The sequence below is a fragment of the Octodon degus genome, unplaced genomic scaffold (genome assembly GCF_000260255.1).
Source record: "Octodon degus isolate 3935 unplaced genomic scaffold, OctDeg1.0 scaffold00154, whole genome shotgun sequence".
NCBI lineage: Eukaryota > Metazoa > Chordata > Mammalia > Rodentia > Octodontidae > Octodon > Octodon degus.
Window position 1 is genome coordinate 3,406,408 of NW_004524730.1, and position 12,138 is coordinate 3,418,545.

The 12,138-nt window shown below is 41.4% G+C and overlaps 1 protein-coding gene across 1 annotated transcript in view; it reads right to left on the minus strand.

The window, feature by feature from the left end:
- The window catches only part of Zfat (zinc finger and AT-hook domain containing), a 279,413-nt gene that overhangs the window by 234,183 nt on the left and 33,092 nt on the right, over window positions 1-12,138 (minus strand). The window contains exon 2 of the mRNA XM_012517210.2: window positions 8,075-8,251. Coding sequence (XP_012372664.2) covers window positions 8,075-8,251 — 177 coding nt within the window. The remainder of the gene's footprint in view (window positions 1-8,074; window positions 8,252-12,138) is intronic.

Consider the following 12,138-nt stretch of genomic DNA (forward strand, 5'->3'; position numbering starts at 1 on the left):
CCCAAAAGACAGTGGACCTATCATATAAACTGACTTATGTGGTGATTGGAAAGAAAAAGCAAAAACTTAAAGAAGCTGACCAAAATGGTTCAACACAGAAAAGACAAATTTGTCAGAGACAGACTTCACAAAATCCACACAGAACTGAATTGAATTCATAAACAACACAAATGTCTACTTATGAGTATGGGCACTAGTTGCATACATTTACCTACAAAGACTCAAGTTTATCTTTCTTACATCTGAGCAATACTCCATTGTGTAAAAATACCACACTTTTATATCCATTCCTCAGTTGGCGGGCATGTAGTTTGTTTCCAAAATTTAAACTATGACAAATTGCACTGCTATAAACATAGGTGCACATATATCACTGTGATATGATGTTTTCAGTCCTTTTGGAAAAATATCCAGAAGGGGAATAGTTGGGTTGAATGGGACCTATAATCGTGGTTTTTTGAGGAATCTCCACACTGATTTTCACAGTGGTTTTACCAATTTACACTCTCACCAACAGTGGAGAAGGCCTCCTTTTTTTTCCACAGCCCCTCTGGAACTTGTTAGAGGTTGTCTTCTTGATAATAGTCACTCTTTTGGAGATGAGATGGAATCTCAGTGTTTTTTTATGCAACTGGAGACCATACTTGTAAGTGAAATTAATCAGACCCACATGTGCAAACATCATATTGTCTCTCTACTGTAAGAACCTGAAAGAGTAAATAAACTCTGAAAGGTACAATAGATTGTGAAAGGGAAAGTGGCTGCAGTTGTGTTTCTTACCTGATGTGCACTTTCTTTTTTTTTTTCCAACTCAGCCTACCCTAAGGGTAGGGCTGGCATGGCATGTGGTGCCAGGGATTGAACCACAGTCCCCTTCACCTGCCTAAGTTTGGTTAAGCAGGTACTTTAGACCACTGAGCTATCTCACTGACACCTGAACTTTCCAAATAGAAATGAAATTCTGCTGAAAGCTTTTTACGAACCAAATTGTCTACAAACAGAAACACTAATGAACCAAGGTATGACTGTACATCCTGCAAAGCTATCCTTCAAAACTCATGGAGAAATAAGGACACTGTACAACAATCAGCACTCCAGACAACACTAAAAATATCCCAGAGAGAGAAAACAAAGCCAACAAGGACAAAAAGTCAGATGGAACAAATACATCAACCAAGTTGAAGAGCTAAAAAAGGATACACACAAGGGTCAATACAAATGGCCTCAACTTCCCAGTTAAAAGACACAGTCTGGCAGACTGGGTCAAAAATAAAACTCAGTGATCTTTCTGCAATAAAGAGACTCCTCTAACCCAAAAATAAATCTACAGACAAAAAAACAAATGATAGAAAACAGTATTCCATGCACCACATACTCAAAAGCAAGCAGGGGTAGCAATTTATTTACTAGATAAATTTTAAGCTTAAAACTGCATAGAAGAGGCAAAGAAGGTCACTACTTATTGATTAAGGGAATAATTCAATAAGAAATGATAATAATTGCAAATATATATGCTCTGGGTATCAGTGTACCTAACCTCATAAAACAAAGAGCTAGACATAAAAGATAAAATAAACACCAACACAATCATAGTAGATGACTCTATATTCCACTTTCACAAACAGATCTACTGAACAAAAAATTAACAAAGAAATATTTAGCTGATATTCAAACAAACAGACTTAACATATCTACACAGTGCTCGGCCTTATTACAACAGAATACACATTTTTCTCAGCAGCATATGAAACTTCCTCCCATATATAATCATGCATTCATTCATAAAGCCTGCTTAAATAAAAAGAAATATCGTCTCATGTATACTATCAAATCATAGCACACTGAAACTAAGTAACACACTGAAATAAAATAACACCTTCCTGAACACTATATTGGTCACAGAAAAATCAAAAAAGAAATTAAAACAATTCCTAGACTCAAACACTAATCTACCAGAACCTATCAGTCACAATGAAAGCAGTCCTAAGACACAAATGTGCTGTTATGGTTGCTCACACTAGTAAAGACCACTTTCAAGTAAATAACCTAATGACACACTTCAAAGGCCTAGAAAAGCCAAAACAATTCAAACACAATGTACTTTCCCTAGTACAGGGAAGAATATCATGAAGATCAAAGCAGAAATTAATGAAATTGAAACTAAAAAATAATAATAATAAAAAGATTTAATGAATTAAAAAGGTGGTTCTTTGGAGAACAAAATAGACATACTTCTAGTCAAATTTTTAAAAAGAAGGAAAGAAAAGACCCAAATCAATGCAATCAGAAATGACAAAGGTTGTCAGTTTGGAGATGGTGAAGTGGTAAGCAGCAGAGAAACAGCATCTCCACGATTTGGTGTTCAGACACTGGAACACAGCAACATGAGAAAGAAAAAAAGGAGGGAGGTGGGTCCCCTGGATCTGAAGCAAAAACTGAAGCCCAGAGAGAGAGCAAATAGAGAAATTTCAAACAAAAAAAAGTAGTGGGTAGCACCTTCTCCCTGACTTGGGACTCACTGTATGGCAGGCTGAATCCTGCACATACAAAAAGACTGCTGATACCTCTGCAGGGTCCACAGAGAGACACATAGTGCAGTGGAGCAGTGGGTGCCATGTACTGCACTAGCTGGTGAGAGGTGTGGATTTGGCCATCCCATAGGAGAGGGTGACTGATCAGGAGCCATTTTAGAAAGGGGCCAACTGAGCTCAGAATTCAGAACAGGTATGTAGTGGTTGGTTGATTGTGTCAACTTGAGAAGCTAAGAGCTGAACTAAATTGGCTCAGCAATTCTACACCCTAGGATGGGGAGGCCACACTCTAGAGTGACTCATCACCTAAAAGAGAATGAGCAAGAACAGAAGGTCCCATTATTCCTCAGAGAAGCTCCAGTCTTCACCATCAGCTTGGACATCATCTCTTGGCTCTAGCAGACTCTTGGTTTCTACTTTGGATCTTTCAGCCTTCTGGTGTAGACTTATCAGCCTTCCATTATAGATCCATCAACATCCTGATACGGACTTGCAGAAACATGGCAGTGAGCTCCAGACCTTGAACTGAATCCTCCAATCTCCAGTGTGCAGAAACCCTCTGCACGCTTCCTCACCCTACTCTGTGGTTGACCACTATAAGCCAATCTTGGAATTTCTTCTACATTTATACATCTTATATTATATTTGTACCTCAGATAATGGCTCCCAGTGGAGTTCAAGCCTACAGAAGGTACACAGACTGCTGCAGGCCAAACAGATCTGGTTCTGTCCTCATAGGCAGAAACCAGCCTGAACTTAAGAAATAAAGGTGTAGGCTGGTTGAGATTATCTATTACCCCATCGCTGTAAAGCCAATGCTGGCTTACTGAAATCAATCAACAAATCTAGACTGCGTCTCCACATGTTGTCTACAAGTGACAGCAGAAACATATCTTGAAGATCTCTCTCTCTCTCTCTCTCTCTCTCTCTCTCTCGCTCGCTCGCTCTCATTGTTTCTTTCACTTGTTTGTTTCCTTTTTCTTCATTGTTAGACCATGTTTTTATGAGTGTGATCATGGTTTCAATATTCCATGTGACAAGAACCCAGAAAAAAGCAGGGGTAGCTATTCTACTTGCAGACAGAGTGGATTTCAAGACAAGACTGATGAGGAGAGACAAAGAAGTCACCACATCTTTATAAGGGAAACAACTGAAGAGGAAGAATAGGAATCACAAATGTGCCTGCTTTGGCAAGCACAAGGACTGGGGTCCCTGGCACCACAGGCCACGGCAGCCCTGCCCTCAGGCGTACTAAGCCAGCCACCAAGATGGGGCATTGGGGCGCACACCTACAACCCCCAGTGCTGGGAAGGCTGAAAAAAGGAGGCTCATTATAATTCTGAGCTGCACAGTGAGACCTTGTATTAAACACATAAAATAATAATAATAATAATGACTAATACAATTGTATTAGATCTCAATTCCTCAGGGTCACAAACAGACAACTAGACAAAAATATGAACAGTGTAATATTAGAGTAGAACCAAACTTTCAAATAAACAGATTCCTTAAATGTTTTCAGAATGTAACACCCCACAACATCAGAATACACATTCTTCTCAGCTGCATAAGGGATGTCCTCCAAAATAGGCCACATACTAGGCCGGCCAGATAGCTCAGTGGACTAAAGCACCTGCTTAGACAGGGCACAGAGGCAGGGGTTTGATCTCTGGCATCGAGTATTTTTGCATTTATGTTCATTAGGGAGATTGGCCTGTAATTCTCTTTCTTAGTTGGATCCTTCTGTGGTTTTGTTATCAGGGTAATGATTCCAGGAAAGAATTTGTGAGTATTGCTTCCTTTTCAATTTCATTAAAGAATTTGAGCAATATTGGTATTAGTTCTTCTCTAAATTTATTCAGAATTCAGCAGTTAATCCACTGGAGTCTGTTTTTTTCATTGTTCATAATTTTTTAATTGCATCTTTAATTTCATTGATTGATATTAGTTAATTTTAGTATTTTTACATCTTCTCAATTCAACTTAATTCATATATATCTAGGAATCTGTCAATTTTTTCTACAATTTCCATCTTACTAGAATATTATTTCTTAAAGATATAAATGATCTGGATTTCTGCAGGATCTTTTATGATTTTACCCTTTTCATTTCTAATGGCAAGGATTTGCGTCTTTTCTTTCCCATTTTTTGGATAATGTTTCCTAAGTGTTTGTCAATTTTATTTAATCTTTCAAAGAACCAACTTTTCAATCCATCCATCTTTGCATTGTTTTCTTAGTCTCCGTTGCGTTGATTTCTGTTCTGATCTTTAATTTCCTCACTCTTACGAGCTTTGGGGCTTGGACTGCTCTTTTTTTGCTGGACACACACACACACACACACACACACACACACATATAAATAAAATAAAATAAAAATTAAAAAAAAAAAACAGCATGGTGGCGGCACAAAGACATCTGGATCAGTGGAACAGAACACAACAACCAGAAGCACCCGTAGGCACACTTTATCTTTGACAAAGTGACCAAAACCATATACAGGAGGAAAGAGCCTCTTTAGCAAATGGTGCTGGGAAAACTGGCTATGCAAACATGCAGAAGATTAAAGTTAGAGCCATATCTCTCATTATATATTAAACTAAAATCAAGAAAGATCAAATATCTAAGTATTAAAATAGAAACAGTCTTTTAGAAGTTAAACCAGGTAAAATTCTTGAACTCAGAAGCATAGAAAAGGACTTCCTGAGTAGACCTCAAATTGCTTAAGAAATAACATTAAAAAATGGGATTATATCAAATAAAAAGTTTTCCGCACAGCAAAAGAAACAACCAACAAACTAAAGAGACAACCTACAGAATGGAAAAATAAATAGTGCCAGTTACACCTCAGATAACGGAACAATATCTGGAATATATAGAGAACTCAAATGGTGGACCCTCAGAAATAAAAGACTCGACCAAAACATGGGAACAGAAATGACCAGACACTTCTCAATAGAAGTACAAATGGCTAACACATGAAAGGAATGCCCAATGTCCATTAAAAGAATTGTAAGTTGAAACAGCCTTAAGATTCCCCATCTTCTTTCAGAAAGAACGGCAATCAATAAGAAATAATATAATAATAAATGCTGGTGAAGCTATGAAGGAAAAGGGAATCCTTCTACAGTGTCAGTGGGAATGTAAGGTAGTAAAACCACTATAGAAATCTATATGAAGATTCTCCCAAAATGAAAACTAGAAATTCCCTCCAACCTACCTACTCCTTCCTCTTAGGTACCTTCCAAAGAGTCAAAGACAGTGATCTACGCATCTCCAGCTATAGCAGCACAATTCATAATAACTAAGCCTTAGAATAGCCTATAACCCATCAGCAGATGAATGGATAAAGAAAATGTGGTGTTTATATAAAATTAAGCATTCTTCTATAAAGGAAAATAAACTTGAATGATTTGTAAAATAAGGATGCACTCTGCATCCATAATGTTAAGTAAAATAAGTAAGATTCACAAGTTTAGCCTATGATTTCTCTTACATGAGAAGCCCACAGTATAAGTAAATTAAAGAGCAATACAAAAGATACATAATAGGAAACAAGGAGATAGGCCTTTTGCAAATGGAAAAGGGGCCATGAGATGGAGGGAGAAGGGAGGGAAGAGTTGGGGAAGTGGGCATACAGAGAATTCAGCTATGCCATGCACATGTATCAATTACCCACAATGAATATATTCATTAAGTACTGCAAATATATACTAATAAAAAGTTCAATCATATACAGATCCAGCAAGATTGAAGGATACAAGATTAAATAAAAATTGTACTTCTAAATTATCAATGAACAGTCTGAAATGAAATTAAGAAAATAATTCAACTCATAGTAGCATGTAAAAACACCACACATACAAATAAAAGTATACCAAGAGTTATACCAAGGAGGTATAACACTTGCACCCTGAAATCCACAAAACAATGTTGAAAGAAATGCAAAGACCCCAAAATTTAAAAGCATGAATTGGAAGATTTAATATTGTTAAGATGGCTGTAGTACCCAAACTGAGCCACAGATCTAAAAGAAACATTTTTAAGTTTCCAGGTATCTTTTCTTGAAGAAACAGATAACTTGATCCTAGAATTTTTATGAAATTACAAGCAATCATCAAAAGCCAAAACAATTCTGACAAAGAACAAATTTGAAAGTCTCACAAACCTCCACACACATGTTTTAAAGCTTAGTATAAAGTTATGACTATCTAAACAATTCGGCACTGGCATAAGGAGAAACATAGTTCAACAGAATAAAACAGAGTCCAGAATTAAACACGTATATATTTGTCAACTGGTTTTTGAGAAGAGTATCAAGACAATTCAGTAGGAAATAGATCTCCTCACAAGGTCTATCAGGGCTAAAGCATGCCATCAACACTAGGTGATGGAGATTATGGTACAGATACTAATTAATCCTCCTTATTGGCCATTACTAGTTTCAAGTGCCAGATTTTCTTAGTGTCTCATTTTATGCCACTACCAGTAACTAGCAGAATTTCCCAGCTTCTAAACAATTTAATTCTGTCAGATATATTTCTGGAGCACTCTGGGAATGGGCTAGAGGGGCTTATTAACCAAATACTTTTTTGTCTGGAGTCTCTCCTTGTTAACAGTGTCCGACAGATGATCAATAAGCCAGCCTGTTTAGAAATGCCAATCTGGATGTTTCCAAGAAAAAGCAACTGTTATTAGTGTGGCTAATGAATCCTGCAATGGGACACTTACTGCCACATCCTGGGTTTCTGCACAGGAGACTGACTGTTATCCCTCATCATATAAAATAGATTGGGGAAGTGTTTTTTAAACTTGTTTGCACCTGCGCCACTCTCTGTATATACACATATATGATCTCTGTAGTCTGTGGGGACCTAATTACAGTGTGTAGAGGGCTTCTCTATGCACATGCCTGCTGCATCAGATGCCATTCAGGGAGATGTCTGGACACTGCAGACTCCAGATATGGCTCACGGACAAGCTCTGTCGTGCACACTAACTGTCAGCACAAAGGATTCTATGGGAATCAAACTTTGCCATTTGAATCTCTGTTCCACATTTGCAGCATCAGATTGGTTCCTTCTAAGATTACATATACTAATTTATTGATTATAAATGACAATAGCCTCCCTTTATTGTCTTCTTGTCTCATCCTAGCTATTATATTTATATTCTCCGACTTAATCTGCATATTTGTCTTCATTTTTCAGAGAAGCCAGTGAGGTTTGGAGAGGGATATCATTCGCTTCAGTATTTCGTCTGACAGATGCCTGAGTTAGGTTCGCCCCACACTCGTCTGACGACAAGTTCACTTTTCTAGGTTACTGGCTGTTTCTACCTGCATTCATTTACTTGCCGGCCAGTTATTGTAGGAGTATCTACAGTAGGCGTGGGATGGGGAGTTCACACACACAGTCTGACATACAGAAATCTATAAATGCACAACTCTTGTGACTTCAGTTTGCCTGCAAAACAGAGAGCTGATGTCACAGCATTTGAGAATGTACAGGCATCAGCCCCAGCCCAGGGTGCCAGCGCCCTTACCATCTCCAGTCTTGCTGGCGTTGGGGGGTTCAGGAGTACTCAGTGGCCTCAGGGGAATGATGATGTCATCCGCATTAACCCCTTCATCCCTGTGCTTCTCAGTGACATGAGAGAGTAGTTCCGACTGGTTTGGCGAAAAAAGATTACAACATTTACACATGAAGATGGCCGTGTTTTCTGTAAGAAAAGAAAAAAACAAATTTTTTTTTTGTTCCACTTTTACATCAACAGTGATTATTCCCAGCACAACTGCCAGCCTCTAGCAGACTGTGCCTCCCTTGGGGATGCCTCAGGTGACCGTGAGTGCCTGATAATTCTTTCTTCGGTGTTGCAAAGTCTCTGTCCTTCTGGACAGTGAGTGCCTAGCTCAGGCCTCTCTCCAACCCAATCTACTCCCAAGCTCAGACCCTAGCAGAGCACAACCAAGTGCAATGTGAACCTGGAACTTGACTTAAATCCTGCACTCATGCCGCGAGCCACTCTAACAGCAGTCACGTACCCAGCTAGACTCAGGCAAATCAGGTGCATGGAAACAATGACCAAAGCAGCATTTCTCAAGAGCCAAAGCACCTTTTAATGACACAGTAACTATAAATAACACAAAAACAGGGACCTGTTACCTTTTTTAAGCCACTTAATTCCTATTTAAGCATTATCACTTCACAAAATTTACTAATAGTTCACTATGTTCCTTCCAGTGTACTATGCAGGAAGACATAATAAGAACAAAAACATTTATTTTTGAGTCTAATGAAATAATTATAGGCATATAGGATCCCAAAAAGCCAAGGTCTTTGGTTGTTATTTTTACATTTACACTGAAAAGATGAATTGGTATGAGGGAAACGATGGTGGCTTTGAACTCAGACAGACGGAGGTTAAATCCCCAACTCCTGTCCCTAAATGCCACAAAGCTGGGAGGCCCTGGTGAAGCTGGAGGGATCTCTACGTCAGCAGAGTTGAACAAAAAGAGTGGGTTACGAGACTCTTCAGCAGCAGGAATTGCAGCTGGTCCAGCCCATCTTGGTCACCTTGGCTGTGCCCACAGACCACACAGTTGCCAGAAACCTACACCATGCTGCCTGGCTCCCGCTGACCCTCTCCTGTGCCCTCAGGGACTCGCACCACGTGTGGCAGTCCCACAGGACATCTGCTTTGCTCCTTATCCAGGCTACACAGACACCTCCCCCTTCAGCACTCTGCCTGTGCCAGGGCCCTCCACCCCTCCTCCTGCCCACCCGCAGCAGCTGTCTGGGCGTCCTGCTCCCCAGCAGGCAGTCTCTACCATCTACCTGCTTCCTGCCCCTGCTGATGCGAGTGCCCCCACACACAGTGGCACCACAAAGGCAAGTGTAGGTGGCCAGTGTTGTGCCCAGAGTAGGGTCCTTCCATCATGGACAGTGCCCACAATGGCTGGCTCATGGCGATAAAAACTGAAGCAACACTGAATTGGTGCGGTTGTCACCTTCCAATTCTCTGCTTATGCCCAGGCAGACTGCTCCAAGAGGCCTTGCAGAAGGCCACTGTGTGTTCAGAACCCAAGCCTGCCACCCACTCGCCAGAGCCACTCGGGTCTCCTCCATCCATTCTCAGCATCAACACCTCCTTCTCTACTGAGTCTCCCCTGGCCAGCAAACACGCGCTCCATCTGAGTCTCACACTCCCTCACTCTCCTGAGCCCATTTTTCTCCTTCTCCTCATAACAATACTCCTCTTCCAGAAAGAGAAGACACAAAAAAGCCAAAAGGCCTGAAGCTTTGCTGGGATGAGGGAGCAATCCCCAAGGTACTGGAAACCCCACAGTGATCCCCTTTCTGGATCCACAGAAAGGGCCGGATGGAGCAGGCCATGACCTCAGGGAATTTCTTCTTACCAAACAATACATAAAACGGAAATGTAACAAAGCATAACATTTCTGTGTCAGTGAAACTCTATCAAATTAATATTTTTTCCAAGGGGGGACTGGGGGTTAGCTCAGTTATTTAAGCACCTGCTTGGGCAAACCCAGTCAGGCACAGGGGACCGCCGTTGGATCCCCAGCTCCACATGCCTAACTTTAAGGCAGCCTGAGCCAGCCAAAAAAAATTTCAAGAATGTTTTACCCAAAAGGAACCCAAACTGGTTACCAAACAATAAGCATTTTCAGCAACATTCTTTCTTTTATAGGAGATCATGTTGTTTACAACGCCCTTCCTCCAGCAATCTGTCATTTGTCAGAACTGGACTATATTGGAATATTTTGCTGAATTCACACACCTACAATATGTAAATGGCAATGGAATATCCTTCTCTGACAAAACTAAACAAAAAAAAAAAAAGAGGATACCAATGACAGATCATTTTGTATCTGTATATTCAAAATAGGATAGATATACAGCTATTTTCTCTTAATTCAATGAATAGAGAGATTTGTTCTAATAGTGTTTGTGGACAGGATATGATGTTTGCGTCTTCTACTGTGAATAACCACTAAGAAGATAACAGTGTACAATGTATTAATTATTGAAACTGTCCTACTAATCAGTTTTGAAACTGTCTCATTGCTATTGGTTTCTCAATAAAAAATTTTTTTTTTAAAATGGAGCTTTGCTAATTCATAGGCTACTTAGATTTTTGGTATCCTATCCAATAAAACATTGCTATGACCAATGTCAAAAAAAAAGAAAAAAGAAACAGGTCTGTCATCTCCCCAACCCCCAGCTGAGTAAACTGGGGACTGAGAGAAGAGAAGCAATTGCCCCAGGCACAGTGGGCGGGAAGCAGAGCCCAACCACTGTCACCTGGTCCCTGGCGCTGATATGTCTGGCTATACCACACAGAGCTTCTCCAAGTTAAAGGTAAAACACTTAGGTCTATACCCCACAAAGTCAAAATGAAACTCATGACAGAGAACAGCCAATCCCTAACTCACTTATCATCCTCAATCTCGGACCCTGGTGTACATGCTGAGCAGGAACCACAAGCCCCACCCTAGCCCTGGAGACCCACGGATGAACCAAAGATCAGCCCTCCCAGGACAAGGCGAACATTTCTCCACAAGACAGGCACCAAGGAGCAGCACAGAATAACTGCATCTTGTGGTCTGTCATCTCCCCATTGGGTTCTGAGTGTCCTTGAGTCCTTAGACACACTCAGAAAAAAAAGAGAATCCAGTAGCATTTAACCCCTGACTTCCGGAGAACCACAGAGTTATTACAGGCAGCCTCCTAGTCCACAGGCACACCACACATCACCTGCAGAGATAAATAAATACAACTATTTTTCATCTGCACATGACAAAGGGCCAGAGACTATTGTGAATAAACTAGCAACCAGCTACACTAAAGCTACACCAGCGTAGCACCTAGTCTTGGCCACGTGTGGTCACTTAGCATGCGTGTACCCAAGCCTTCTGTATGCAGAGCTCTGCTGGACAGAGCACAGGGCCTGGAGTTCGAGGGTGGAGGCCGACACGAGCAAACAGACCCAAGAAGACTGGTACAAGTGCAGGGTCAGCCCTACACCATAGCCCTGCGATGGGGCAGTGGAGAAGTCCTGGATAGAAAGAGGCTACCAGGGGCAGGAGGCACCTCTCAGCCAAGGGGCGGCTGGCATTCAGAGCTGCAGGAAATCAGGAAATGTGCAGACACAGGAACAAATAGGCAAGCGACGTGACAACCGGAAGGTAGGCGCAAGGTGAGTGAGCACGTCTGCTGCCTGCACGGAGCCTGTGCAAACCACGCAGTGCTCCCGGCTGGGCCAGTCACTGCAGTAGAGACTGGCAGCCCCTGGCAAGTCTGACATTCCTGCAACGACAAGGAACAGCTGAGGCTGGAGCTTCCCGCAGGGATGGCCTCACGCTAAAGGCCCGCCATGAGGCCCCGCAGCTGAGCTGCTTCAGTTCGCTGCATGCCTGCCCCCCACCCCGCAAGGCCCCACAGAGCCCCATTTACCAAGCCCTGCAGAATGTGTGGAACTCATGGCGCCTGAAAAACAGTATGTGTCCTGGGGTGAAGAGAAGGACGACAGGAGTACACGAGTACCCCGGGGTGAAGAGAAGGAGGACAGGAGTACACGAGTACCCC